The 25,716-nt window shown below is 35.5% G+C and overlaps 1 protein-coding gene across 1 annotated transcript in view; it reads right to left on the bottom strand.

The window, feature by feature from the left end:
- Positions 1-1,544: 1,544 nt before the first annotated feature.
- ACADL (acyl-CoA dehydrogenase long chain) overlaps positions 1,545-25,716 on the bottom strand; it is a 49,240-nt gene continuing 25,068 nt past the window's right edge. Inside the window, exons 9-11 of the mRNA XM_022567585.3 lie at positions 20,477-20,604; positions 18,329-18,415; positions 1,545-13,475 (exon numbers count right to left, since the gene is read on the bottom strand). Of these exons, the coding sequence (XP_022423293.1) occupies positions 13,382-13,475; positions 18,329-18,415; positions 20,477-20,604 (309 nt within the window). The 3' untranslated portion in view covers positions 1,545-13,381. The remainder of the gene's footprint in view (positions 13,476-18,328; positions 18,416-20,476; positions 20,605-25,716) is intronic.

Raw genomic sequence — 25,716 nt, 5'->3', positions numbered from 1 at the left:
CAGAAATACAAAAATGAATAAGGCATTAAAATATTTTTTTTAATGAACAATCTGAGAAGTCAAGCAAGTGTTACGATAGTTCACAGAAAGATTTTGTATTTGGTCTGGGTAATTTAAAGGACTTTAGGCAGTGAAAGAAGGAAGACATCAATAGTTCAGAAGATAGTATCTTTGAGTTTGAGTAGAGGTGTAAGAGATGACACTGCATACTCTATTTTTTTTACCCCATTTAACCACATATTAAGGACATTGTCCCTTGACAGTGAATATTATTCTAAAGCATGACTTTAATATTTATAGCAGATGCATGCCAGTTTTCCAGAGACTGTAGAATACCAAAGCTCCTTAATAGAAAAATTGACATACTGAACTTTGTCAAATTGTTTTCTATATTATTCATTCAGCAAAAGTCTGAAAAATGCATGTAGTTAATTTCTAAACATCAAGGATATATTGTTATTCAGAAGGTACATTCAAAGCATTCTGATTTCCAAGAAAAAATATAACACTGGCTAGGAGACTTCCAGAACCAGCAAGAACAAGGAGAAGGGAAGGGCACCATTCTTGCTGACAGAATTATTACCTATCTGGAAGCATTTAAAAGTGTCCAGGTAAGCAGTATTATAGTGATTTCATGAGATAATCTCTGTCCTCAACACTGGTTTTTATTCAGTCACTCCTTTCACTCAGGAAACGTGTGCAGCACTTAATATACAGCTGACATTATGATAAATGCTAGTGATACAGAAGAAAGATCATACCTAGTCTTAAGTAGCTCACAGCCAAGAAGAGGTTACAATTACAGCCTTTTCTATCCCCCTTCTCTGCTCTGTTTTTCTCTATGGGATTTATGACCATCTAATGTAACACAGATTTTCATTCTTTTGTTTTTGTTGTCTTGCCTTTCTAAGCAGAATGTAAGCTCCATGAGGTCAGGCACTTTTGCTGTTTTGCTTACTGCTGTATCCCCAGAGCCCAGGACAGGACCTGGCAGATGTAGGTTTTCAACACATATTTGTTAAATGAATATATGCATTTAATTCTCACTCTGCAAAGTGAGTGTTATATTCATTTTCCAGGTGGAAAAAAAAAAAACTCAATAAGGTTAGATACGGTAATATATATCGATTCTCACACTAAAAAATGGCCAAATTTGGGATTTGAAAAACAGACCTGTCTGGCTCCAAAGACAGAGTTCTTTCCCCACTACCTCTCATAGAATAGAAAGCTGGTTTGGAAGCCTGAACTATTATTCCTCTATATTTCCATACCCAGGGCAACTGTCCTCCCCTGTCATATTCTAGTATTTTTAATTCTTTCTTTTTATAATCATGTTTAAAAAGTGGAATAGGTAAAGTAGCAGGGCTAAAGGTGATAATTCCTATTCAGGACAGATTTAGCTTTAAATCAGGATCAACAGACAAGCAGACAAAAGGTAGGGATACACAGCAAGAGCTATAGGATTCTTAGAACAAGGGCAGGATACAAGAGTAGCCAGAACAGGCCCATGACTTTAGAGGAACCAAAAGATGACTCCCTGTGTATACAAATATACATAGCACCTTTATTCACAATAGCCCCAAACTGGAAACAACCCAAGATCCATTAAATGGTGAAAAACCAATTGTGGTATATCCATATAATGGAATGCTACTCAGCAATAAAAAGAAACAAACTGTTGGTATATAGGACAACATAGTTGAGTCTCAAACAGTATGCTGAGTGAAAGAAGCCAGACACAAAAGAAATATTTTGTGATTCCATTTATATAAAACTCTACAAAAGACAAATTTAACGCATAATGACAGAAAGGAGATCAGCAGTTGCTTAGGCTTGGAGTACAGGGAATTAAGGGGGAAGGGTATATGGGGTAATGGAAATACTCTCTATCTTGATCAAGGTGGAAGTCAAATGGGTACGTGCATTTGCCAAAACTCATCAAAATGTATACTTAAAACAGCTACATGTTATTGTATGAGAATTATACTTCAATGAAGTTGATGTTTAAAACAAGGGCTCCTTGATGAAGGCTGTGACTCAGAAATCTCAAGGAGTTTTAAGTCCAAAATGAAGACAGGCAGAAAAATTAAAAACTAGTCTGCATCAGTTACAATGCACATAGTCTGTGTGAAATGCATTTGAAAGCCCCAAATAATGATGGCTTAAAGACACAGGGGTTAATACTCTCCGCTATAACATATCTTATTGATTCTAAGACACATTTTTTCACAGTTTAACATTTCTGAAATCAGAGTGACCTCAGTGTGGATGCAATAAGAAAGCATTGTATCAGTTGGATTGGCAGTGGGGGTTTTTTTTCTTAATAATATATAGATAATGGTGCATCTTAAGAGTTAATGAAATGTGGTTTAAAAAAAAAAAATTGAGAGACAGCCCAGAGCTGATATATCAGGTCCACAAGATAACCAGGAATGCAGGCTCCTTCCTATTATTCTCTTCTGCCATTCTCAGCCCCGGCTTCCATTCTCAAAGTGACTTCATGTTGCCACAGGGCTACTGGAACTCCAGCTATCATATCCACTTCCCAAGCAGCAGGCAAGAAAGGGATACTAGGCAAACAGGGCCTTTAAGGTACCTCTCCTGATGTCCCTCTCAACAAGTCTACAACTTGATTATGTGTATACATCTAGTTGCAAGGGAGACTGGGAAATACAGCTAAACTTGAACACCTTGTCACCTCTGCTATACAGGAATTATTATTATTGAGGAGGGGAAAATAGATGTTAGGCAATGGTCTTAAGTTTCCACAGCAAAATGTCTAAAACCAGAGTCAGCTAAATGTAGCACACTGGTTGGGGTGGGGAGCCCAGTATTGGGGTAGGGCGTCAAACAAAAAGACCCATAAAAGAGATTCTTGAACTACATTCCCCTTTTCAGGCTCTATGGCTGTGCCCATGGGTGTTACGACTGCTGAACCTACTGATGAAATTAAAAAGAATAATGGTGCACAGTCTACAAAGGTAGATTAGGACCAAAATATGGAAATTTAAGTGAGGAATGTAAAGTTTATTCTGTAGGTAATAGTGGAACCATTGAAGAGTTTTGCATTAAGGAAGTAAAACGATAAAAGTGTTGTTTTCAGACACTACTCCTATAAAGGTCTTTACCCTAAACAAGCATATCCAGAAATACTGGTCAGAACTCACTACAATTGAAAAACTGTCCCAATATTCTGATTCATTTCATATGAAGTATGCATATCAGGGCAATTTCTTGGGGTCGCTGAAGGTGTTACATATGTATTGTAACACCGGTTCTATTTCCTCAATTACTTACCATGTAAAGAACGTATGGAAGTTTTATCAGTCATGATGGGTCAAGTTATGATGCAGTAACAAACAACCCCCCAAATGACAGTGAATTAACACAAAAAAAACTTTCTTTCTCACACAAAGTCTGTTGCAGGTCCAGGTAACTTTCCAGAGTGCTTGTCTTCCATAAGTTGAATCTACATTCTATACTTTGATCATATGTTACCCCCATAACACCTCTACAATTCCTGCCACAGGGTACAACACTTCCACCCACAATCCACTGGCAAGGACTAGTCACACAATTACAAGGGAACAAGGAAATATAAACTTCTCACGTGCCCAGAAAGGAGATCTGTGCATGGACTAATATTAAAACTCTACTACAAAAGTCCTATCAAAAGATGTGACAGTCTTCAGGCACCGATCCTAACAACCAGGTCTAGTTTGTAGTTGTTATAGTAGGTATTTGTTAGTTGCCTAATTTAGTTTCTATTCCACAATTTCCCTTTCCTAACATTTTTCCTGTTTTTCATGCTGTTATGCAGCTCTCCACCCAGCTCATGTGCTTTGAGTGAATCTAATCCTATCTCCATGTCCCAAAGTGGACCCCAGTTGCCTTAAGCCAATTAAGGCATTCCATTTCCTTTTGCACAATCATTCGTTCAGAGATGGGCATGGGACTAACTAACGAACCCCATGAGAATGAATTTCAGCTCTTATGCCCAAAATACTGGGCAGGAGTGCATTCTGTCTCTCTAGATATGAATAAGAAAGTCCATCCCATCACCATCAGAGAGCCCAGTTTTAAAATTAGCCCTACACTCTAAATGACAGAACACAAAGATGAAAATAAACTGGTAAAGTGGGTCTTTAGTGAAAAGCTAAGCTGTGCAGTCAACCAGCTTTGAGTCTGCCCTATCTCTGAGCTTTCGAGTTTTGTGAGCCCTTTCATCAATTTTTAAAGCCAAATTTGATTTAGGTTTTCTGTTTCTTACACCAGAAAACATTCTATCTATATACTTTTCTACTGTAAAATGGAACATAACTTCTCTTGGGATATAGTAATATAAACTTCTGGTGAGTTTAAATTTAAGAAAAAGACTGAATAAGAAATACAGTTTTTAGTAATCAAAATAGTTTCAAGAGGAATTTCATGAAACAGAATGTAAAATAAACAAATAAATTTGGTAATAGCTTGAAACTAGAAAAATCCAACTAAAATAAACTAGGGATCTTTGAGAAAATGGCTGATTTCAACTCTAGGGCAGAAATTGTATACAATGGGTATGGAAATTTTTGTTGTGCCAGAGACCAAGGACACTATCATAAAAAAAAAGGCATCATGTTGAAATGATTCAGGATTACATGTCGTCTGGCATTTGTTTTACAATAATCCATGAGAGTAGAGGGTATATAGGGATATAGATGACTAAAGATTAGTCATGAATTGATTATCGTCAAAGCTCGGTGATGTATACGTTGTGGTTCATTATACAATTCTCTGTACTTTTGTGTATATTTGACATTTTACATAATAAAAAGGAAAAAAATATAAAAACTTGAAGAGATTCTTATTGGCCTGAGATGAAACTATCTATGTACCCAAAAGAATAATGACTGTAATAATTAAAATGTATCAACATCTCCAAAATCCATGAGTTCTTATTTATACTAAAAAATCACTACCATCAGAAGTTCTTAGGGCACCTATGCATTACTCTAAAAATTGATAAAAGGAAAAAAAATCAAGAATTTAGTCTGCCTTTTATTTATAAATTCTATGTCAGCATGTGGCAGCCATGTAGGTGCAACACCCAGATCTCCCTTCGGGAAACAACTTGCCTCCAGCTGTTAGTACCTTTAGGATTCACATTAGCTTTTGAGCCAAGGCCATCCCCTCCTCAGGCAGTCCTTGGACAATGACTGAGCAGCGCAGAACCAGGGACTAACCATTTCTGCCAAATGTGGGACTCCTCTAATGGGCAGCCTTTACTCCAGATCTCCTCCTTGGATTGGACAAGATTTTGTCACATCTGCTTCATGGCCTAAGACTCCTTTATTTATCTCTGCCCAATATGACTTCCTTCCCTGTCCATCTTTGATAGATGTTACCTCTCAACAAACCTCTTGCACTTCTGTGTCTTCTTCTGATTCCCAGAGTACCCAGTTATTCAAAAAGTTGATGATTGTTCTTTTTCATGAAAGTTGATAAATGCAAAAAGGAGTTAGAAAATTAGAAAGTCATCCTTTACAACTCCTAATTAAATAATAGATCTTGTAAATAACTATCAATGGATGTTAAAACCATTAGGTAAAATGTTGATAGGGAATTTTACAAAGATATAAGACTAATACTGTCTGAATCTACTGATCAATCCCAGTGTGTCTAAAAGTGAGACAACTAGATATTATGTCTCATGGTGTGATGCAATAGAATATTCACAGCACTGCATATTAAGTTTCCAGGGCAAAAAATATTGAGCCTGACTGTAATCAAGCCTCTAGCATTAACTATCAGTTTACAGGTAACATAGGGAATAGAGGATTAAATTAGAAATCACCATGAGAAATCAGTCAGATCAATAATGGTGGACATTCTATAAAATAAATGACCAGGTTTTTTCCAACAAATCAATGGCATGGAGGAAAAAGAAAGTAATAATCCCCAACTCATTTTATGAGGTCAGCATTACCAGGATAACAAAACCAGGCAGAGACAGTGCAAGAAAAGAAAATTACAGGCAAATATCTCTTATGAAGATAGATGCAAAAATTCCCAATAAACTATATCAAATAGAACCAAGTAATACGTAAAAATTAGGACACATGATGACCAAGTGGGGTTTATCCCAGGAATGCAAGGTTGGATCAATATTCAAAATGCAATCAATGTAATTCACTAAATTAATAATCCAAAGGAAAAAACCCACATGATCATATTGATTGATGTAGAAAATATTTGACAGAATTCAATATCCATTAATGATAAAAACTCTCATCAAATTAGGAACAGAATGGAATCTCTTCAATCTAATCTAATCTTCTACTAAAAATCTACTTTAAAGAAATCATTTTTAATGTGAAAGCCTGAATGTTTTCCTTCTAAGATCAGAAACAAACAAGCATGTCCATTCTTATCATTCCTATGCAACACTGTAGTGGAATACCTAGTAAGTACAATAAGAGAGAAAGAAAGAAAGAAAGAGAGAAAGGAAGAAAGAAAGAAAGAAAGAAAGAAAGAAAGAAAGAGAAAGAAAGAAAGAAAGAAAGGGAGGAAGGAAGGAAGGGAAAGAAAGAGAGAAAGAAAGAAAGAAAGAAAGGAAGGAAGGGAAAGAAAGAAAGAAAGAAAAAAGAAAGGAAGAAAGGGAGGGAGGAAGGAAGGAAGGAAAAGAAAGAAAGGAAGAAAGGAAGGAAGAAAGAAAGAAAGGAAGGAAGAGAGAGAAGGAGGGAGGGAGGAAGGAAGGAAACAAGGAAGGGAGGAAGGAAGAAAGGAAGGAAGGAAAGAAGGAAAAAAGAAATGAAGGGTATACAGGTTAAAAAGAAATAAAACTGTCCGTATTCATGGATGATATTATTGTCTATATAGAAAATCCCAAGGAATCTACAAAAAAACTCCTAGAATTTATAGGTGAGTTTAGTAGGCAATAGGACTCAAGGAGGTCAACAAAGAACAGTAAATTATATTGACAATAAACAATTGTAAACCAGAATTAAGCATTAATTCAATTTACAGTAGCTGTCCCCCCAAAATGAAATACTTAATTATAAATATAACAAAACACATATAGGATCTCTATGTTGAAGACTACAAAATACTGAAGAAATAAACCAAAGATCTAAATAAACAGACATTCCCATTCCAGGATTGGAAGACTCGGCATAGCAAAAATAGCAATTCTCTCCAAATTTACAGATTTACTGCAATTCCAATCAAAACCCAGCAGGATTTTTTTTTTCTTTTTGTAGATATAGATAAGTTGATTTTAAAACTTGCATGGAAAGCTAAAGAAATCAGAATGGCCAAAACAATTTTGAAAAAGAATAAAGTTAGAGGAATCCCATTATCTGATTTTAAAACTTTCTATAAAGCTATTGTCACTAAGATAAAGAGGAAGATACACAATGAAACAGAAATGAGTCCAGAAGTAGATCCACACAATATGGTCAATTGATTTTTGACAAAACTACAAAGGCAATTCAATGAAAAAAAGATACTCTTTTCAACAAATACTATAAGAAGAATTAGACATCTATACATCTATATGCAAAAAAGAAAAAAATGCACCTTGACATAAATCTCACCCCTAAAAAAATTACTAAATGGAACACAGATCTAAGTGAACCACACAAAATATAAGATTCCTAAAAGAAAACAGGAGAAAAACTTTATGATTTGAGTTTGAGCCAAGAGTTCCTAGATATACCAAAAATGTACTCCATAAAAGAAAAAATTGATAAATCAAAATTCATCAAAATTAAAAACTTTTGCTCTATGAAACCCACTGTTACAAAAATGAAGGAACTAGCTACAGATAGGGAGAAAATATTTACAAATCACATATCTGAGAAAGGACTTGTATCTCTAGGGGAACAGCCAGAGCCTGACGACCTTGCATATTTCCACACAGGCCACATAGGCAAGGCCTGGACAGTGGCTGAATCTTGACAGAATGACAGAATGCCTTGTGACCCTCCTGGAACAGGAGAGCATGAGAGACCCGCGAGGTGCTGCTACAATGCTATTTCTCACTCGCTTCCCTATCTACCCAGGGGCCTGTCATTAGGCAGTTTCCCATGGTTTTCAGGTTCTGGTGGGGTATGAGGCTTTCTGCCTCACCATCCTTAAGGCAAATCTGCAGCTATAAAACTGATTAGCAGTATCATGGAATGGAATCCTCAGCAGGAGTATCCCATCATTCTCGTTGCAGTCATCTGGCCTCTTTTGTTTGTGTCATCCTGTGCAAAGGCCACAGAGGGCTGGCACCTTTGGCTACTCATCTTTGCACTCCTTATGTAAGCAAAAAACTGAGTTTATAAAGGGCTCATTGTTTCTTTACTGGCTGAATCTGTCAGCCTGAATACGCCTTGTGCTCGACAGTTTGAAATATATAAAGAACTCTCAAAACTCAATATTAAGAAAACAAGCAACCCACCTAAAAATAGGCAAAAGATCTGAACAGATAATTCACCAAAGACGATATGTGAAGGGCAAATAATCACATGAGAAGCTGTTCAATATCATTAGACATTAGGGAAATGCAAATTAAAACTGCAATGAGGTACTACTACATATCCATTAGAATGGCTAAAATAAAAAAATACAAGTGCTAGAGAAGATGCAGAACAGTTGGAACTCATATTGCTGGTGGGAAGGCAAAATGGCACAGGAATTCTGGAAAGACAGCTTGACAGTTTCTTATAAAGTTAAACATACATTTACATTTATGACTGCAAAATTCCTTGCCTGGGTATTTAATCTCAGCAATCAACATGTCCTTAAGCAGGTGAATGAATAAACTGTGGTACACCCATACACTGGACTCTATTTAGCACTGAAAAAGGAATGAGCTATTAATTCACACAACATGAATGAATCTTAAAATGCATTTTGCTAAGAGAAAGCTGTTCTTAAAAGGTTACATACTATATGATTCCATTTATATGAGTTCCAAAATGATAAAAATATAATAACAGAGAACATATCAGTAGTTGCCAGTGGTTAGAGAAGCAGAAATAATGTGACTATAAAGGGCATGAGGTAGTTTTGGGGGTTAATGAAACTGTTCTGTATCCTGATTGTGGTGGTTGCACTAATCTATATATGTGCTAAAATTCAGAGTACTAAAAAAGGCAATTTTATCATATGTATATATACCCAAAACAAGCAAATTTGCTGTATGTTCATTAAAAAAATAAAATTTAAAAGAAAGGGAGAAGGAAAAAGAGAGAAGGGAAGACTGTTATAAAAGATATAAAAGACAATACCAAAAAATGCAATTTGTGGACCTTGCTTGGATCCTGATTTGAACAAACCAACTACAAAAGGCATTCTTGATGCAACTGAGAAACCTTTACTGTTAATTTGGAACTATATTTTAAATTTAAGTTTTAAAATTATGATAATGGCCTTACGGTTACAAAAAAAAACTTCATCAGTTAGATACATATTCTGAAATATATATATGAAATAGGATCATGTTTGGGATTTGCTTCAAAATTATTAAGAAAAGGGGCTTCCCTGGTGGCGCAGTGGTTGAGAGTCCGCCTGCCCACGCAGGGGACACGGGTTCATGCCCCGGTCCGGGAAGATCCCACATGCCGCGGAGCGACTGGGCCCGTGAGCCATGGCCGCTGAGCCTGTGCGTCTGGAGCCTGTGCTCCGCAACGGGAGAGGCCACAACAGTGAGAGGCCTGCGTACCACAAAAAAAAAAAAAAAAAAAAATTATTGAGAAAATAACGTGAGGGAGATCACTGGCAAATGTTGAAGCTAGAGGCTCATTACACTATCTTCATTACTTTTGAGTGTGTTTGAATTTTTCTGTAATTTTTTAAAAAGTTTCTCATGGGGCTTCCCTGGTGGCGCAGTGGTTGAGAATCTGCCTGCTAATGCAAGGGACACGGGTTTGAGCCCTGGTCTGGGAGGATCCCACATGCCGTGGAGCAACTAGGCCTGTGAGCCACAACTACTAAGCCTGCGTGTCTGGAGCCTGTGCTCCACCACAAGAGAGGCCGCGATGGTGAGAGGCCCGCGCACTGCGATGAAGAGTGGCTCCCGCTTGCCACAACTAGAGAAAGCCCTCGCACAGAAATGAAGACCCAACAAAGCAAAAACAAATAAATTAATTAATAAACTCCTAGCCCCAACATCTAAAAAAAAAAAACAAAGTTTCTCATGATGAGATTTCAAAAATAGCGTAAAACTCCCTTTCAACATTTATTATAAAGCAGTAGACATGATAGGCCTACAGTTGGCTTCCATCTCAATGTCAAATCTTTCCAATGACTCCAAATAAATAAATGCTGTGTGTGCCAAAAATAATACTGACATATGAAAAAAGCCAGTCTCCTAGAAATCTTATACCTTGAGCAATAAACTACTAAAATTACTAGATTAGTAAAGATTTGCAGTTAGATTTTTAAAACAGCAAATCAAAACAGCTTCTTCTATATATTGTCATTTTCAATGACAACATCAAAGAAATAAAGGGCAAAAATAATTTTAAGGCAATAATTACGATTCTAAAAATCTCAGCCAAAATCCAAAATTACTCAGGCCTTTTGATTCTCATTAATTATTTACACAGTGTGGCTTTCTTGCTGTGTTGGTCCAGTCTGTTCCTTTGAGCATTATTATTATTTATCATTTCTTGAGCACTTAGCACTGCATGAGATACAGATGATAAATTCCTTCCCTAGGGGACAACTATCAAAGCCATACAAGCAAAACACGAAGATAAGCTATTTAAGAAATGAAAACTAAATAGAAGGTTAAGGAACACATTCTGAGTTCCCTGTTTTGCTTTTTGCTGTAAGCTCATGCTACAACACTTGCTTCTTTTGGGGGTGCAAAAGAAGACTGAATTTGCAAGATAAACAACTAGCTTAGAAGAGATAGAAAACAGATCTCAGGGATCATTCCAAGAAAATATCCTACCTTAGAAATCCTTTCACTTTCTGATATAGAAAAATTACAAGAACCTATTCCTAGCTCTAGTGGACCGTAATAACTGTGCGTGTGTGTGAGTGTGATTAAGGGCTGCCCAGCAGACTTTCTGTTCTCTTTCTTTTGATAATACCACTCTCTGCTTCAGGAACTGCTTCCCCCAGTCTGTGTGCTCCTGATGAGACTGTCAATTATAGTGCACCTTTCCCCATCTTATAATGATATTGTGCTGAAGGATGTAGGTCTGGAGCAGCCCAAGGTCATTTTTACAGGCCCTATGATGAAATTTCTCTGCAGTGTGCATTAGGCCAATTTGCAAAGAAAAGTAGAAATAAACAGATATAGTGTAAGTGCTGACAGTCCTGAACCTCAATCAGGCCCTTGAGACATGAGTTCCTACAGTTCTTTAGATTGCCTGAGCTGCTCTACAATTCATTTTGGCTAGCGCACTCAAAGTTTTTGCCTAGGATGGTCTGAATTGGGTTTCTTTGTCATTTGCACTTGAAAGAATCCTGAGAAGTTAAATAATTTGCCCAAGGTCCAATGGCTGCTAAATGGTAGAGTCATCATTCAAACCTAGGTTTGTCCACCTCTACATAGCAGGCATTTCCTACTATGTTACTTTACTGTTTATCCTAGAGATGTTTAATTCCTAAAATCTAGTTTCCTGTAAGCCTGGAAAAGGGGCTGGGGCTGGGGCTGGAGCGGTTGGTCTAATTCTGTATTGTTTCCTGGTAGTAGGAGTGAGGTGAAAGTGGCAAATACAGTAATATCTAATAAGAATTTATTTTAACCAATTTTGTGTGGTATTTACTGAGCAAGGACTCAAGTTGGCAATCATACAAACTTCAACTCAAGAGCAAATTGAAGGTATATAAGACTAGGATAGAATGGTATCAAAGTATTTTCTCTACTCTCTGCTCTACCCAGTTGTAAAGACTGCATTAAAAAACAATGCTTAGGGGCTTCCCTGGTGGCGCAGTGGTTGAGAGTCTGCCTGCTGATGCAGGGGACATGGGTTCGTGCCCCGGTCTGGGAAGATTCCACATGCCGCGGAGCGGCTGGGCGTGTGAGCCATGGCCCCTGAGCCTGCGCGTCCAGAGCCTGTGCTCTGCAAACGGGAGAGGCCACACAACAGTGAGAGGCCCACGTACCGCAAAAAAAAAAAAAAAAAAAAAAATGCTTAATACCCACAACACCAAATAAAATGTTTAGGTTCTTTGCAAGTTAAACAAGAATACACCTATTTATTTCCATTTAAAAACTACTTTATTCACTGTCTCAGCAATATATGCAAAGAAAAACAAGTACTAAGATGATGCTAGCAGTTTACAAATCAATGGCTTATTTTTTGATAATAGTCTCAAACCAAACGTCATTTCCTCACTTTCCTACTTTAAATGCTTACTTTATTTCCTTTACTGCCTTTATCATTATTTGAAATTTTGTTTATTTACTTGCTTCTTACCTTATTTATTACAACTTATTTATTCACTTATTAGCAGGGATCTTGCCAATTTTTTAAATCATATTTCTCATCATATTTTTAACAGCCTGGCTTATAGATGACACAAAGTGTAAATCTGTTAAATTAATTAAAAAATTACACTGCTCCAAAATAAAAGTCACTGTTTTGATACCTATAAATACACCAATATCTTGAAACTAAAGGATGATGGATTATTCTGTGTTCTCCTAGAAATTAAACTGGGATGGAAATCTGTTGAAAGCCCAGGGGTCAGTGGTTGAGGCAACCAGTGGCATTCTCTAGTGGGGATTTGCTTAGCTGAGTCTAGTGATTCTAAGGCTATAAGGTAGGAAGGCTTCCTGCTTCAACCAGAGCAGCTCTTCACACAACAGGATTTCACAAGGACTCGGCATAAGCTTTGGCTTGAAGAAAGTGTTTCATTACTTAAAAACAGAGGTTTAGGATAGGGTGGTAGAAACCACTGTTTGGGGGAATTTGGACTAAGAGATAGCTAAACATATTTTGCATTGTAAATTATATTTATTTTTCCTTTTTAAAGTCAATGTGCTGTAAATATTATTAATCCCATTTTTAAAGTATAATAACAAAATTATTTCTGCCTCAATTTTAAAGATCTAAGTGACTACGCTCTTTTAGAATTTTAAGGATAAATGAAACATTAAGGCTTCTAGAATCAGAAAATCTTTGCCTTTTAGCTATACAAAAAATTAAAAGTTAAACCTTTTAATTGGAAAGGTTTAGGATCCTACCAACCTTTAAAATAGAAAACTTTAGGATATTTGGATTCAAAGATTTCTCCTCCCACTGTGTTAATCTTGTATTTGATTTCTTTCTCTGTAGAAAGAACATATAAAAACATGTTTAGTGTTCCCTCCCTTTCCAGGTTGTATTTTATCTTGAGTAGATTTAAAACCAGATTAGTTGTAATAGGATTCCAGGATGTGGGCAGATGTCTACTTGTCACTGACGATCTCTCTTGCAATTAGCTCCTTCATTATTTCATTGGTACCACCATAGATTGGCTGAACTCGGGCATCCACATAAGCTCTGGATAAATAAGAAGATGATTGAATGAATAAACAAAAGATATTAGAAATTATAAATTTTGTCTTACCAGGTAACTATTAATTACTTTAAAGTGTTCATTTAATGAAATCCAAACAGTAAAAGTTCTTTGTAAATTACTTTTTTTTCTGTATGGCATCCACCCTAGATTGGTATAATTATAAAATTCTATTAAGATATTGATCATTTGTATAGTTTTGTTTTAGCCTGCTTGAAGAGATTACAAATTCAAAATAACATTTCTAAGTATGTTTCTTTTGATTTAATTTTGTAAAATTCAGCACATATAATAACATTCCAAAAAGGGCAATTGTAAATTTAGAAATGGATGGAATGTCTTAATATCTTGTTACCTTTAATGTTTCCCCCCAAAAGCTGAAATCTACTGGTTTTATAAAAAGCAAAAGAGAAAAGAAAGTACATATTTTCTAACATCCTTTAGATTCCCATCATTACTGCTGCCATCGGCAGTATAAACTGATGCCTCAGAAAATATTACTTCACAAAGTTAACAAGTAACTTATTTTTTGGAAATGATTAACAGTCACTCCAGTAATGTATGAGGTTGAAATACTGAGTGGCTGAGTATACTGCCATAAAAAAACAAGAAGGAATTCACTTTTGGTAATGATGACAGCAACCATAACACTATATAGTTGGTTTTACCTTTTCTCATGTCATTTTATCCTCTCAGCTCTGGAATTAGGGAGGATAAATATTATTATTGTTTTGCAGGTAAAGGAACTGAGATGCTGAAAAGTTAATACATATACTAATTAATGGTTGCTATTTAATGGTCACATAACAGATCATTGGCAGCCTGGAATGAAAAGGTAGGTATCCTGCCACTTTGGCAAGTATCTTTTTTATTACATCTCAACATTTTCGTTGGTCCAGAAATGTAAGATTAGTTACTGAGCTTTGGGCTTTTCTAGTAGACAAATTCAAAGGCATTTTTTTCAAGCATTAAATTTTTTTTTAATTTAATTTGAGACAAATTAAATGTGCAAGCTCTCTAGGAACGTGACCAATTCTGAACTTTTCCTTGTCCACGTTCACCACGGAACCTTACAGTGAGCGCTCAGTAAATATTTATTGATTTGACTTCTTGTATTACAAAGGAGTTTTAGAGTCTCAACAGCTGCTTTCTTATGAAGCTTGAAATCTAGAGACATATGTGTTTTCAAATATATTTTTTCTTTTGAACAGATTCCATTGTTGCCCACAAAATCTAGCACTTTCATTTACAGGACTTACCTGGCATTTCAGCCTACTTCAGCAATCTCAATGCTTTTAGACATTTTTGGATCAGGTTGGGCATATTTTTTTTCACATTAAAGAAGTTCCAATGGAGTAGGTAATTGACAGAGATCAGTAGCCCTTTTATAGGTTACTAATTAAATTCAGTCATCAACTAAAATTAACAGAGAATGGCAGCAGAAGGAATGTTTAACCCCACAGTGATGAAGCTATCTCAGGCTTCTCTTCCTAGCACTGCAGACAGGTCTTTAAATCACAAAACTTAAGCCTCACTTGTCATAGGCCCAAGCCTAATGAGTAAGACTGAAGTAAACTCACATGCTTAAGACTGGTTATTTTTAAACAAACAGAAAACAAATAAATAAAACAAAACCAAAAAGCACCTCTTTGATCTGTGAAACCAAGACTCAGCAACACACACATAGCTTAATCTTAGGATATAAAAACACAATTAGAATGATTTTTTTTCTATCTCATCAAAGTCTGTACACTTCATCCACATACTGCCTAATGTATCTAATTAGCTTTTTTGATATTATCTTACTACTTTCTCTCGTTATATTATGAAAAGTTCCTTCCCTATGTCTTTGGGGAGAGAAATAGCAGTCTAGTTTAAAAATTCATACAGTCTTCAAACCAACAAGCTGGCCAAGGGGATTATTATTCCTGAAAGGAAATGTCAAGTCTCTCAAACTGAAACTAGGGATTTCAAATAAGCCATCAAGTTACAATTTTTGCTTGCTATTGACCTGATGGAATTGCCTCCGAGAAAACAGAGACCAAGACTTATGCTACGCTCTAATCTTGGACCATGTAGATGGTTGACTCCTCTTCACCTAACATGCCTTTCTTAGGAACCGAACCAAACTAGACAAGCACTGAGCCATGACATGTCTACATACCCTGCAGCAGTTATAATAGCACAGTTAAGTAGAAAAATATAAACACCCATTATTATTTTACTTTCTTAGCATTTTGAATATTGTCAATAAGGTGGATTAATATTATGAATAAAACATGAAAACACACAGGAAAAATTCCAGAGATGATTTAATTTGTGCTGGCATAACTCAGTGTTTACTTTGATTTCATGACTATACAAAGATAAAAAAAAAATCTGCTTTTGATTAAGGCCTGTTTGAAGTAGTTCTGGAAGGATATACCAAAATCCAAGTCCAAGGATTGATAAAGAAAAGGAAATCACTTAGCTACTTCATGCCTACATTCTGAAGGAAGGAAAAACCCTACTTGTTGCTGAGTTTTTATAAAAGGTTATAAATTATATACACCCTGTGATTAAAGCTTTCTGAGCTGCCCAGTGGCTACAGAAAATTAGTAAATTATACCTAACAGAAGCTCTCTGCTGGAGCTTCTGGAGCTTCTGTTTTTAATGTAACTTGAATAAATGTTTATTTTCCTCATTAAGGACTATAAGCAAATCAAATGTTTTCAATTATGCTTGCCAAAATGATAAATTTGAAAGTAAGTTTCAATACTAGTTTGATAATTTTTCTCTTTTAGATACTCTGTATTTAGATTAAAATTTTAAGAAATTTTTGGAAGCTCATAGCATTCTCATTCTCAGATTCAAAACTAAATTGGACTTCTCTCTATATAGCAAAAACTTCCCTGAGAAAATTTTATAAACTGAAAATATTGCCAAATAAAAGGAAAAATATATCTTCTGCTATGAGGAGGAGAAATGCCATGGAGAGATTACTGAGGCAAAAGACTATAGGAAGAGGGAAAGAAGAAATTATGGAGATGGAGGAAGAAATATGGAAGAGGATGCTGCCTACTGACAAACTGGCACTGCTTCGAAATGATAACAAGAATATTCATATATAATAAAATAAAAAGTCTATATTTAATTTATTTTAAAGTTGAAGGAAGTACAAATTCTACTTAGAAAAAAATAATACTTTTGATTTATTTTTAGAGCAAAATAGACAATAAAAGTTTTAAGACATGACAACTTAGATCCTTTTTATATGCAGGTTAATTTTTCTATAATGTCTATTTTTTTTTTTTAGTTTTAAAAAAGTGATAATTTGAAAGAAGACATACAAACGACCAAAGGGTATATGAAAAAATGCTCAATGTCACTAATCACCAGGGAAATGCAAATCAAGACTACAATGAAATATCATCTCACACCTGTCAGGATGGCTATTAACAAAAAAGCCTAAAGACAAGTGTTGTCGAGGATATGGAGAAACTGCAATACTGGCGCACTGTTAGAGGGAATGCAAAGTGGTGCATCTCAGCTGCTACGAAAAATAGTATGGGAATTCATCAAAAAATGAAATAAAACTACCATATGATCCAGAAATCCCACTTCTAGGTATTTATTTGAAAGAATTGAAATCAAGACCTCCAAGTGATGCTAGCGCTCACATGTTCAATGCAGTATTACTCACAACAGCCGAGATGTGGAAACAACCTGTATGTCCATGGACAGATGAATGGATAAAGAAACTGTAGTATAACATATAATGGAATACTATTCAACCTTAAACAGAAGGAAATTCTGCAATATGTTACCACCTAGATGAACCTTGAAGACATTCTTCTAAGTGAAATAAAGCCAGTCACAGAAAGACAAATACTACATGATCCCACCTACATTAGGTATCGAAAATAGTCAAGTTCATAGACTCAAAGAGGAATGGTGGCTGCCAGGGGCTAAGGGAAGGGGGAAATGGGGAGTTACTAATCAATGGGCACAAAGTTTCAGTTAAGCAAGATGAATAAGTTCTAGAGACCTACTGTACAGCACTGTGCCTACAGTTAACAATACTGTATGGAACACTTAAAATTTTGTGAAGAGGGTAGATCTCATGTTAAGTGCTCTTACTACAGTAAAATGAAATAAAATAAAACAAAATAAAATGATTAATAGTCAATGTAAATTAAAGGAAGAATAGTAACCTATTTTTTACCCATTAGATTCACTTAAAGTTTAAAGGGCAATAACATTCATAGCTTAGGAGGAGAAGTCATCCTTAGACTTTGTTCATTTGAGTACGAGTTGCTTCAAACTGGAGGAAATGATCTGGAAATGCATTAAAATTTAAAATATGCATACTTTTGAACTAGCAGTACTACTTTTGGGACTTTGTCCTGTTGTAATCAAACACACATGTACCTAAGATAAATGTATGAAGGCGTTTATTGCGGCATTGTCACAGTAAAAAACTAGAAAAAACCTGAATAATTAACCATAATCAATTATAATAAAATGTTTTTCAACAATAAAAAAGAGATATTAATCCCTCTGTACAATGATTCAAATAAAGCTTTAGTATGTTATATATTTATATTTATTTACATTTATATGTAGTATATTGTATAATGCAGTACATCTTCACTTTTTAAAAATATGACAAAATCCTAGTGGTGAGCTGATAACATGAAGCTGTTTCTACCTACTTGAACACACTCCATAGTCAGCTGAAAAATACAAAGATTTTGCACCTCCTTTCCCTTTGTACTCAATGGACAAAGGACAGTTAAAGAAATTTTCCTTTCTCTTCACACCACCCAGAAAAGTGTAACACAACAGGCATACTCACTTTGCAATTGGGTACTCCCACATGTATCCCCAGCCTCCATGCAGCTGCACGCAGTCATAAGCTACACTGTTCTGTAACTCAGATGCCCTAGATGACCAAAATAAAAAGCAGAAAAGGAACATTTGAAATGAATTTTCATGAGATGTTTTACAATCAGGAAACAAATTATTTATGATTGTTTAAATGCTTACATTTATCAAACAATTAAAATTAGGCATATTAGCCAACCAGAGAAGATTGATATAAATTCCACGTGAAATAAATCTCAAGAGAATTTTCATATAACAAATACTTTCTTCATCAATTATACTTCTGGCTGGGTTTTTGTTAAGTCTAGAAACAAAATGTAGAAAGCTTAGACTATTTATTAGGTGTTGGCTACCTTAAGCCTGAAAAGAATATAGTAAAAACTTGAATTTGGTCTAATTTATGCAGATTCTCTATGTGATCTAAGTTAACTGAATAATTATACAGTCACCTATTTTCTTTTGCCTTGTGTAATATGTGTTTTTTTCTTCAAATGTGTCACTTCCTACCTAAAGGTTGCAATTCTGAATTTTAGTAACGGAAAAAAATGTTTTTTCATAAATAAACTGAAAGTAAAAGTGAAAACCTAAGAGGGCAGACCTCTATTAAAGTACCTACTATCATATAGGAAACTTATTAAAGATTATTTGGGAATTATTATTCCTGAAGTACATGTATATTAACATGAGGTGCTTGAGAAATACCCTTTTCTGATCTTATCACAACAATTTTAACTATTGTTAAAATCCATGAGATGGCTGGTAGGAACTTTATTCATCTTAACATAAAATACAAGTTAGTTCAAAATCTTTTCAACTTACTTTCAACAGTGGGAAATATAAAGAAAAGGTAAGCATAGACACATTTTCCTATAAAAAATAATTTTTAACTCAAGCCATAGGACAGGTCAGGATGTTCCTGAGAAATACAGTAACAATATGATGATTAACAGACAAGGTTCAGGGGGCAATGATATTTGGAATTCTATACATTTTTGTATTTGGCGAGTATTTTAGTAAAATATTTGCTGGGTTAAAACTACTTGCTCCCTCTGCTCCAATATGAAACACCAGTATGTCTATAAACCTGGTGTTTTCAAAAAACAAAAAGGCCAACAGATATCCAAATATCTCTTTTTCCAAAAATATCTAAAATATTTTTACTCTTTTTCCCACTAGTCAAAAAACTTGCTCTAAAATGTAAATGTAAAACGTCTCCCACAAAAGTGCAAGTTTCTAGTAATTCCACATGACTTTTCAACCTGGCAACTTTATTATTTTGGAATCATTACATAAACCACTATTCTGCATATTTCCCCATTCTACTTCTGACTGAACACAAGTTAATGAATAATGACAGGAATTTTTTCCAGGTTATTTTTGGGCTAATGAGATGTGAGAATGTTTGTTTTTAAAACAGGAAACAAAACCCATTTCCAGAATTTGATTTAAACTATGTTCTTAAATCCTAAAATACACAAAAGCCTTATAGGGATCTTTTTTCATTAACACATCTTTAATACCATTGCTAATCATCTTTAATACAAATGAAAGTCATTCTATACTACATTTTTTTTTCCTTTTGCTTAACAGAGCATGTACAACTTTTGATTGGACAGTCAAATCTTCAGAAATTTTTCTTAGATATGGAAAACATCTTAAATAGAAAAATCCTGCCCAATCTACTCCTTTCACAGATATCAAAATGTTGGCCCAGAAATAATTTAATTTAATTGCAGTTATTTAATGAAAGAATTGGGACTCTATCTCAGGACTCTAAGTATTACTGTAATTTTGTGATCTCACTATACTGCCACTCTTCAGATAATTTGAGATTAAACTACTATTTGAATGAACTAATCAGTCATCCTATTTTAGTCTCTTAATATTTTACTTTCAATGGCAAGCTAAAAGTTAAAAACCAACTTGAGTAAGTTTTAGCACATTATAAATTTATATGTTTAATGGGGCCCTTCAGCATTTTTTAAAAAGGTGGTTCTTATTGCTAGTTTTCATTTACTTAGCCTTCTTCCTTTAAGACCCTCAAGGCTGAGTGTCAAGTTGGAGGAATTCCATAACAATCTGTGCAAACACCACATTTTAATTACCATAGCATGCATACCAATATTTCGCCATGGAAGCAGTGGCAGAGTCCAGACGTTTCGTTTCATGCAGCTGGAGACAGCTGTCCACAAAAGCTCTGGTTACACAAATGTGTGTTTTTAATTCTGCTAGCTTATGCTGCACTGTCTTGAGTTTAAAGGAAATGAAAGGAAAAGATGAGCATAGGAGAAGAGCATATTTTGAGTCACTTAGCATATCAAAAATTATACAGTAAAATATCTTTAGAGCAAAACAAAAGTGGAATTACTGTTTTTTTTCTCCAAAAAGAGGCATATGTTAACTAAACAGCTCAAATTAAAAACCCACTATATTTCATTGCTAAGAAAACTTGTACTAAAAGATAAGATGCAAAAGTAGATAAATAGATAAATAACATTTCATGTTTTAGGTTAAAAAATTTAGACCATCTAGGGAACTTTTTGAAAAACAGCATGACTTTAATGGGTGAACACCATCTTGAGGTACAGTCCTTTAGGTACAGCTGTTGAAAACACCTATTTTTGTCCAGAATCTAAATCCATGAAGAATTTTTCTCTATTAATGAAATTAAGTATACACATTTTCTGCTTTTTTGTCTGGGAGTAAAGTAATAAAATAACAAGCTGGAGGGACAACATCAAAAATATTTATTAGACATTATTATTTTATATTGCAAAGTATTTAATCTAGATCTGTAGAATTCAATGGGAGAATAACAGAATTAGAACACTCATGACATCAAAGTCCAGTACCCCCCAACCTCTTCCACCTTTCCCTGCCCTCCCTCTTATCTCTTTCAATAGCTTGCACAGTCTCTAACTTGAACTGAATGGTCTGGAATTGTCAGCGATAACATACACATATACCTCCTCCTGCTGGCCACAGACAACCAATAGTATTCTTGGAAATCATTCTATCTAGACCATCCTCAATTGTTCTTGATTGCTCTAACTTCAATCAAATTTTCTTGCATTCCTGACTCTTGGCTCTCACACCTTGAACTCTGAGTTTTCATGTGGTCTCTTTGGCACCAACTCTTGAACCACCTTCAGGAAACCGGCTTGAATTTGAAATACTACTGGCTTTCCACTTTGGGTAACCTCCAAAAATACACCCTGTTCTACTTGAGCTCAAGTTCAAGGCTCAGCTATGGTCAGCTGGCTCTATCTTCCTTGTGGAAATTCAGATAGGAACAGAGTTTTGATCATTCTGCTTGGAATTTATGAGTGAGACCTTCACTGTGGCTAATAAAAGGCATGGAAGTTAATGACAGTGGCACTAACTTGGTGGCACAGTGAAACTCAAACTAGAAATTATGAACGCACCCAACGTACGTAATGGCAAGTCCAAAGCCATGATTGCATTCTCAGAAGAAGGCTTCCTGGACCAGATATTCAGAGGATGTTGACCTGCCTTTGCTACTTGTTACAGCAATCTCAAACCACAAAACCAAACCCTTAAAAGCATCATTGTAGTGGAGACAGTTTGGGTTCTTACCATTTCTGGAAAAGAGTAGAAAAGGAGTATAAGACGACCCAGGACCAGGCAAGACCAGGGTGTTGTCAGCTGGAGAAGGAGCTCTGAGGGACAGACTCCTCATATGTGTATGAACATAACTACTACGCTGATGGAAAACCCAAACTGACTGCCTTTCCCATGGGCTTACTCCATCCTGTTCTAGAAATAGACAATGTGACTGGCATCTAATGATTCTAAAGCCAAGCAGTGGGGAGGCTGGCACCACACTTTTCCACCTCTTGTATCCTGGCCTCTAATTTAGAACATGCCAGGTTTACCAAAACTTTCTTCCTCTCTCATACTTTCTCTTACTTTTTCTACCTCCCTTTCTATCCATTTCTATTTAATGAGGCCAAATCTCTAACCTTTAATCAGCACAAATTTTCCCACCCCCACCCCACACATCCAAGTGTACTCACAGAAGAATCTGAAGATAACAGGAAATGAAAAAGCAGGGGAATACCCTTCCATATATTGAACACAGATGACTAACATATTCCATGAAAATCCCTGAAACTGAGGTCTTGGCTTACTCTTGGTGTAGGTCAATGACACTGCCCATGACACTTCATTTGGAACATAAGGGGGAATCTGACAATTCTCAAGATACTACTGCACACCGCCTCCCCACCCTGCGATGGCACATTTGAGAAATTACTATTTACAATATGAGAGATTCAAGATCTCTAAGCCCAATTATCTCATAAGAGAGGTGTTTCTATGGAAATGCTAGGAGCTTCTAGAAGCTGAAGTTAAATTTCAGACCAGAATGGGCTCATTTAGAAAATTCTTGCTTCAGTGCATTCAGGTCAACAGGTTTGACAGAATTAATGCCAGCAAGAGTGCATAAGTTACTCTCGGGGGGATAAGAGATAAAATACTTACATACTCTTGGCATTGAGTTGGGTGTTACCAAACAGATTTAGTCTTTGCTCTTCACTGCAAACACTGCATCATGCTTTCAGAAATTGTTCTCTAATGAATGGTAGGTAATAATTGTACCACACATTATTAGCAGGTGCTTTTGGTGAATGATCAGCATGCTCACAGCAATATTTTTTAACATTCATTAATAGTCACTCATAGATAATACTGCAGCTAGCATTTTATTTAAAAAAGTTCCCCTAAAGTTGCAAAGTGGATCAGATGGCATCTCTTTAAGAGTTCTGAATAACACAGTTCTTAGAATCATGGAATTGGAAGACCCCTTGGAGAAGTTATTGAGCCCAGTATTCCATTTAAACATCACCATTAGGTGTACTCTAATATATTACAACTCAAGTATAAACTACAACAACTTAGGTTTGCTACCTGATTTTATAGTTAATTAACCCCACACTCAAGGTCTAAGAACGAAATATTCCCTTTTTGGAGAAATGTAAAGAAGAAATGTTATTTGTTGCCTCTCCTATTTTTTCCCTAATACTTTGTCCCCTTAGAATCAAGAGCACATACCACACAAGAAATAACTAAAGCTTGTGTTAGAAAAGAACACTGAACTTTCACTTCATTGCCCATGGGTGAAAGAGGTGAGAACAGAAAAAGTCTATCTACCTTAGATTTCTGGGTAGTAAAACTAGTGAATGCATTAAGAGTGTAGGTTCCAGAGTTCAAATACTTTTTTAATCTTGTGCATGTTATTTAACCTCTTCATGCCTCAATATCCTTATCTGTAAAATAAGGATAAATATAATATTTATTATATGGAGTTGCGAAGAAAAAAAAGACAATCCATGTGGCACAGTGCCTGGCATATAGGGAACATCAATCAATGACAGACATTATCATTATTTAATATCTGAATTTTACTATTGTATTGTCCATTCCATAGAAAATCATGAGACTTGACAGCAGCTATGGAGAGTATGGATGAGACAACATGAAAATCCTGTAACTATCGCAACTTAAGTATGGTAGGTCTCCATTCTAAAAAGAAAGTAAATTTTAGGGACTTCCCTGGTGGTGCAGTGGTTAAGAATCTGCCTCCCAATACAGGGGACACAGGTTTGATCCCCTGTCCGGGAAGACCCCACACGCCGCGGAGCAACTAAGCCCGTGGCCCACAGCTACTGAGCCTGCGCTCTAGAGCCCACGCACCACAACTACTGAGCTTGCGCTCTAGAGCCCGCTAGCCGCAACTGCTGAAGCCCGCGTGCCTAGAGTCCGTGCTCCGCAGTAAGAGAAGCCACCACCACGAGAAGCCCGCACACCGCAATGAAGAGTAGCCCCCGCTCGCTACAACTAGAGAAAGCCCACGCACAGCAATGAAGACCCAATGCAGCCACAAATAAATAAATAAATAAATACATAGCATCACAATTAAGTTAAAAACTCAAGATCTACTAAAAAAAATTTTAAAAAGAAGAAAATAAATTTCGTGAAACGCATGCAAGTGGTCAGAAAGGCTCAAAATTCAAGAATATCAAAGAGAAAGGAAACTGAATCGTTATATGGTCATAAAAATGAGATTTTGCCAAATATAATATATAACATTTAAAGGTCTCCTATTTCAATTTAATACTGGAACCATTGTATATCCAGCTCTGTAGCAGGAGGTATAAGCACTTATTGGTTATTCATCTTCTCTGAATACATATCTAGATTGAATATGAAAATATTATTCAAAGATACTTATTTATATAAAAAAGAAGATTAGAAGAAATATCTCAGAAATCTCAGAACCACATATTTACTGGGAAAACAATACGGCTCCCGCCAATGCTATAGATACGTGTGGAAGCAGAATGCTACTGCCACCTAGTGAAATTTTAGTAAACTACCTTTGAAAGAAGGCAGCAATAAAATGGCACTTGCTTTGAAAAGGATTAAGAATATTTATTTTCTTTTTGCTATCAAAATACATATATACACATATATATTATTAAATAAATAAATATTTTGGAAGAAACTTTTCCTCCTATGTGTAAATATTATACCGATTTTCTAGTTTTTTTTCATGGTTAAATGTCAAATAACATTTAATGTTCTGAGCTATACAAGCAATCTCGGTAATATTATAGTCATTTTTGTTGTGATTTTATATGAAGTTCATAAACGCAGGAAGTGTAGATTACCAAGGGGATGGAAAAATATGTCTGTTTGGTTCACTTTTTATAGTATCCAGAATAGGGCTAAAGGCATGAGTATTTTAATAAACATTTTGAGAAGCAAATGACATTAATTCCACTTCGGATACAGTTGGGAAAGTCAGAGTGATACCAAGTAGTATCACTCTCTTTGTGTTGCTAGGAGGTTATAATGTGTATTTCCAGAGTCATGCCTATCAAATTACATTTGAACACACAACCTTCAGAAGGCAATCAATACATACTTGCTCAGTGAAACAAATCATGTATATCAACATTTCTCAAAATGAAAAAATTACATGAAAAAGAAATGTAATTTATCGGTAAGAAGATTCATGCATCGATAACAAAGAAACAGAAATATGATTGCTTTATGGTAGCCTAGTGCAATCAGCTGTACTGCATGATTTATAAGTGTTTGTGTGCATAAGTTTTGATAAATTTAACTTTTCACAATAAATTTCTGTATATTTTATGGTAGTAAATGATAAAATTGACTAGTATCTACACATATTTTATGCATTCGTGCCATACCTTTATTCTTAATTTTTTCGATATTTCTAGGCTATACAGTTCGTCTGCACATTTTAAGTTGCCACAAATCTCCAAAAGTTTTTCCAATGTATTTATTGAAAAAAATCCACATGTAAATGGA

Source organism: Delphinapterus leucas, chromosome 8, assembly GCF_059928025.1.
Source record: "Delphinapterus leucas isolate spDelLeu-1000000601 "Yukka" chromosome 8, BTC_Dleu_Yukka2, whole genome shotgun sequence".
Lineage (NCBI taxonomy): Eukaryota > Metazoa > Chordata > Mammalia > Artiodactyla > Monodontidae > Delphinapterus > Delphinapterus leucas.
This window is presented reverse-complemented; position numbering and strand designations above follow the sequence as displayed.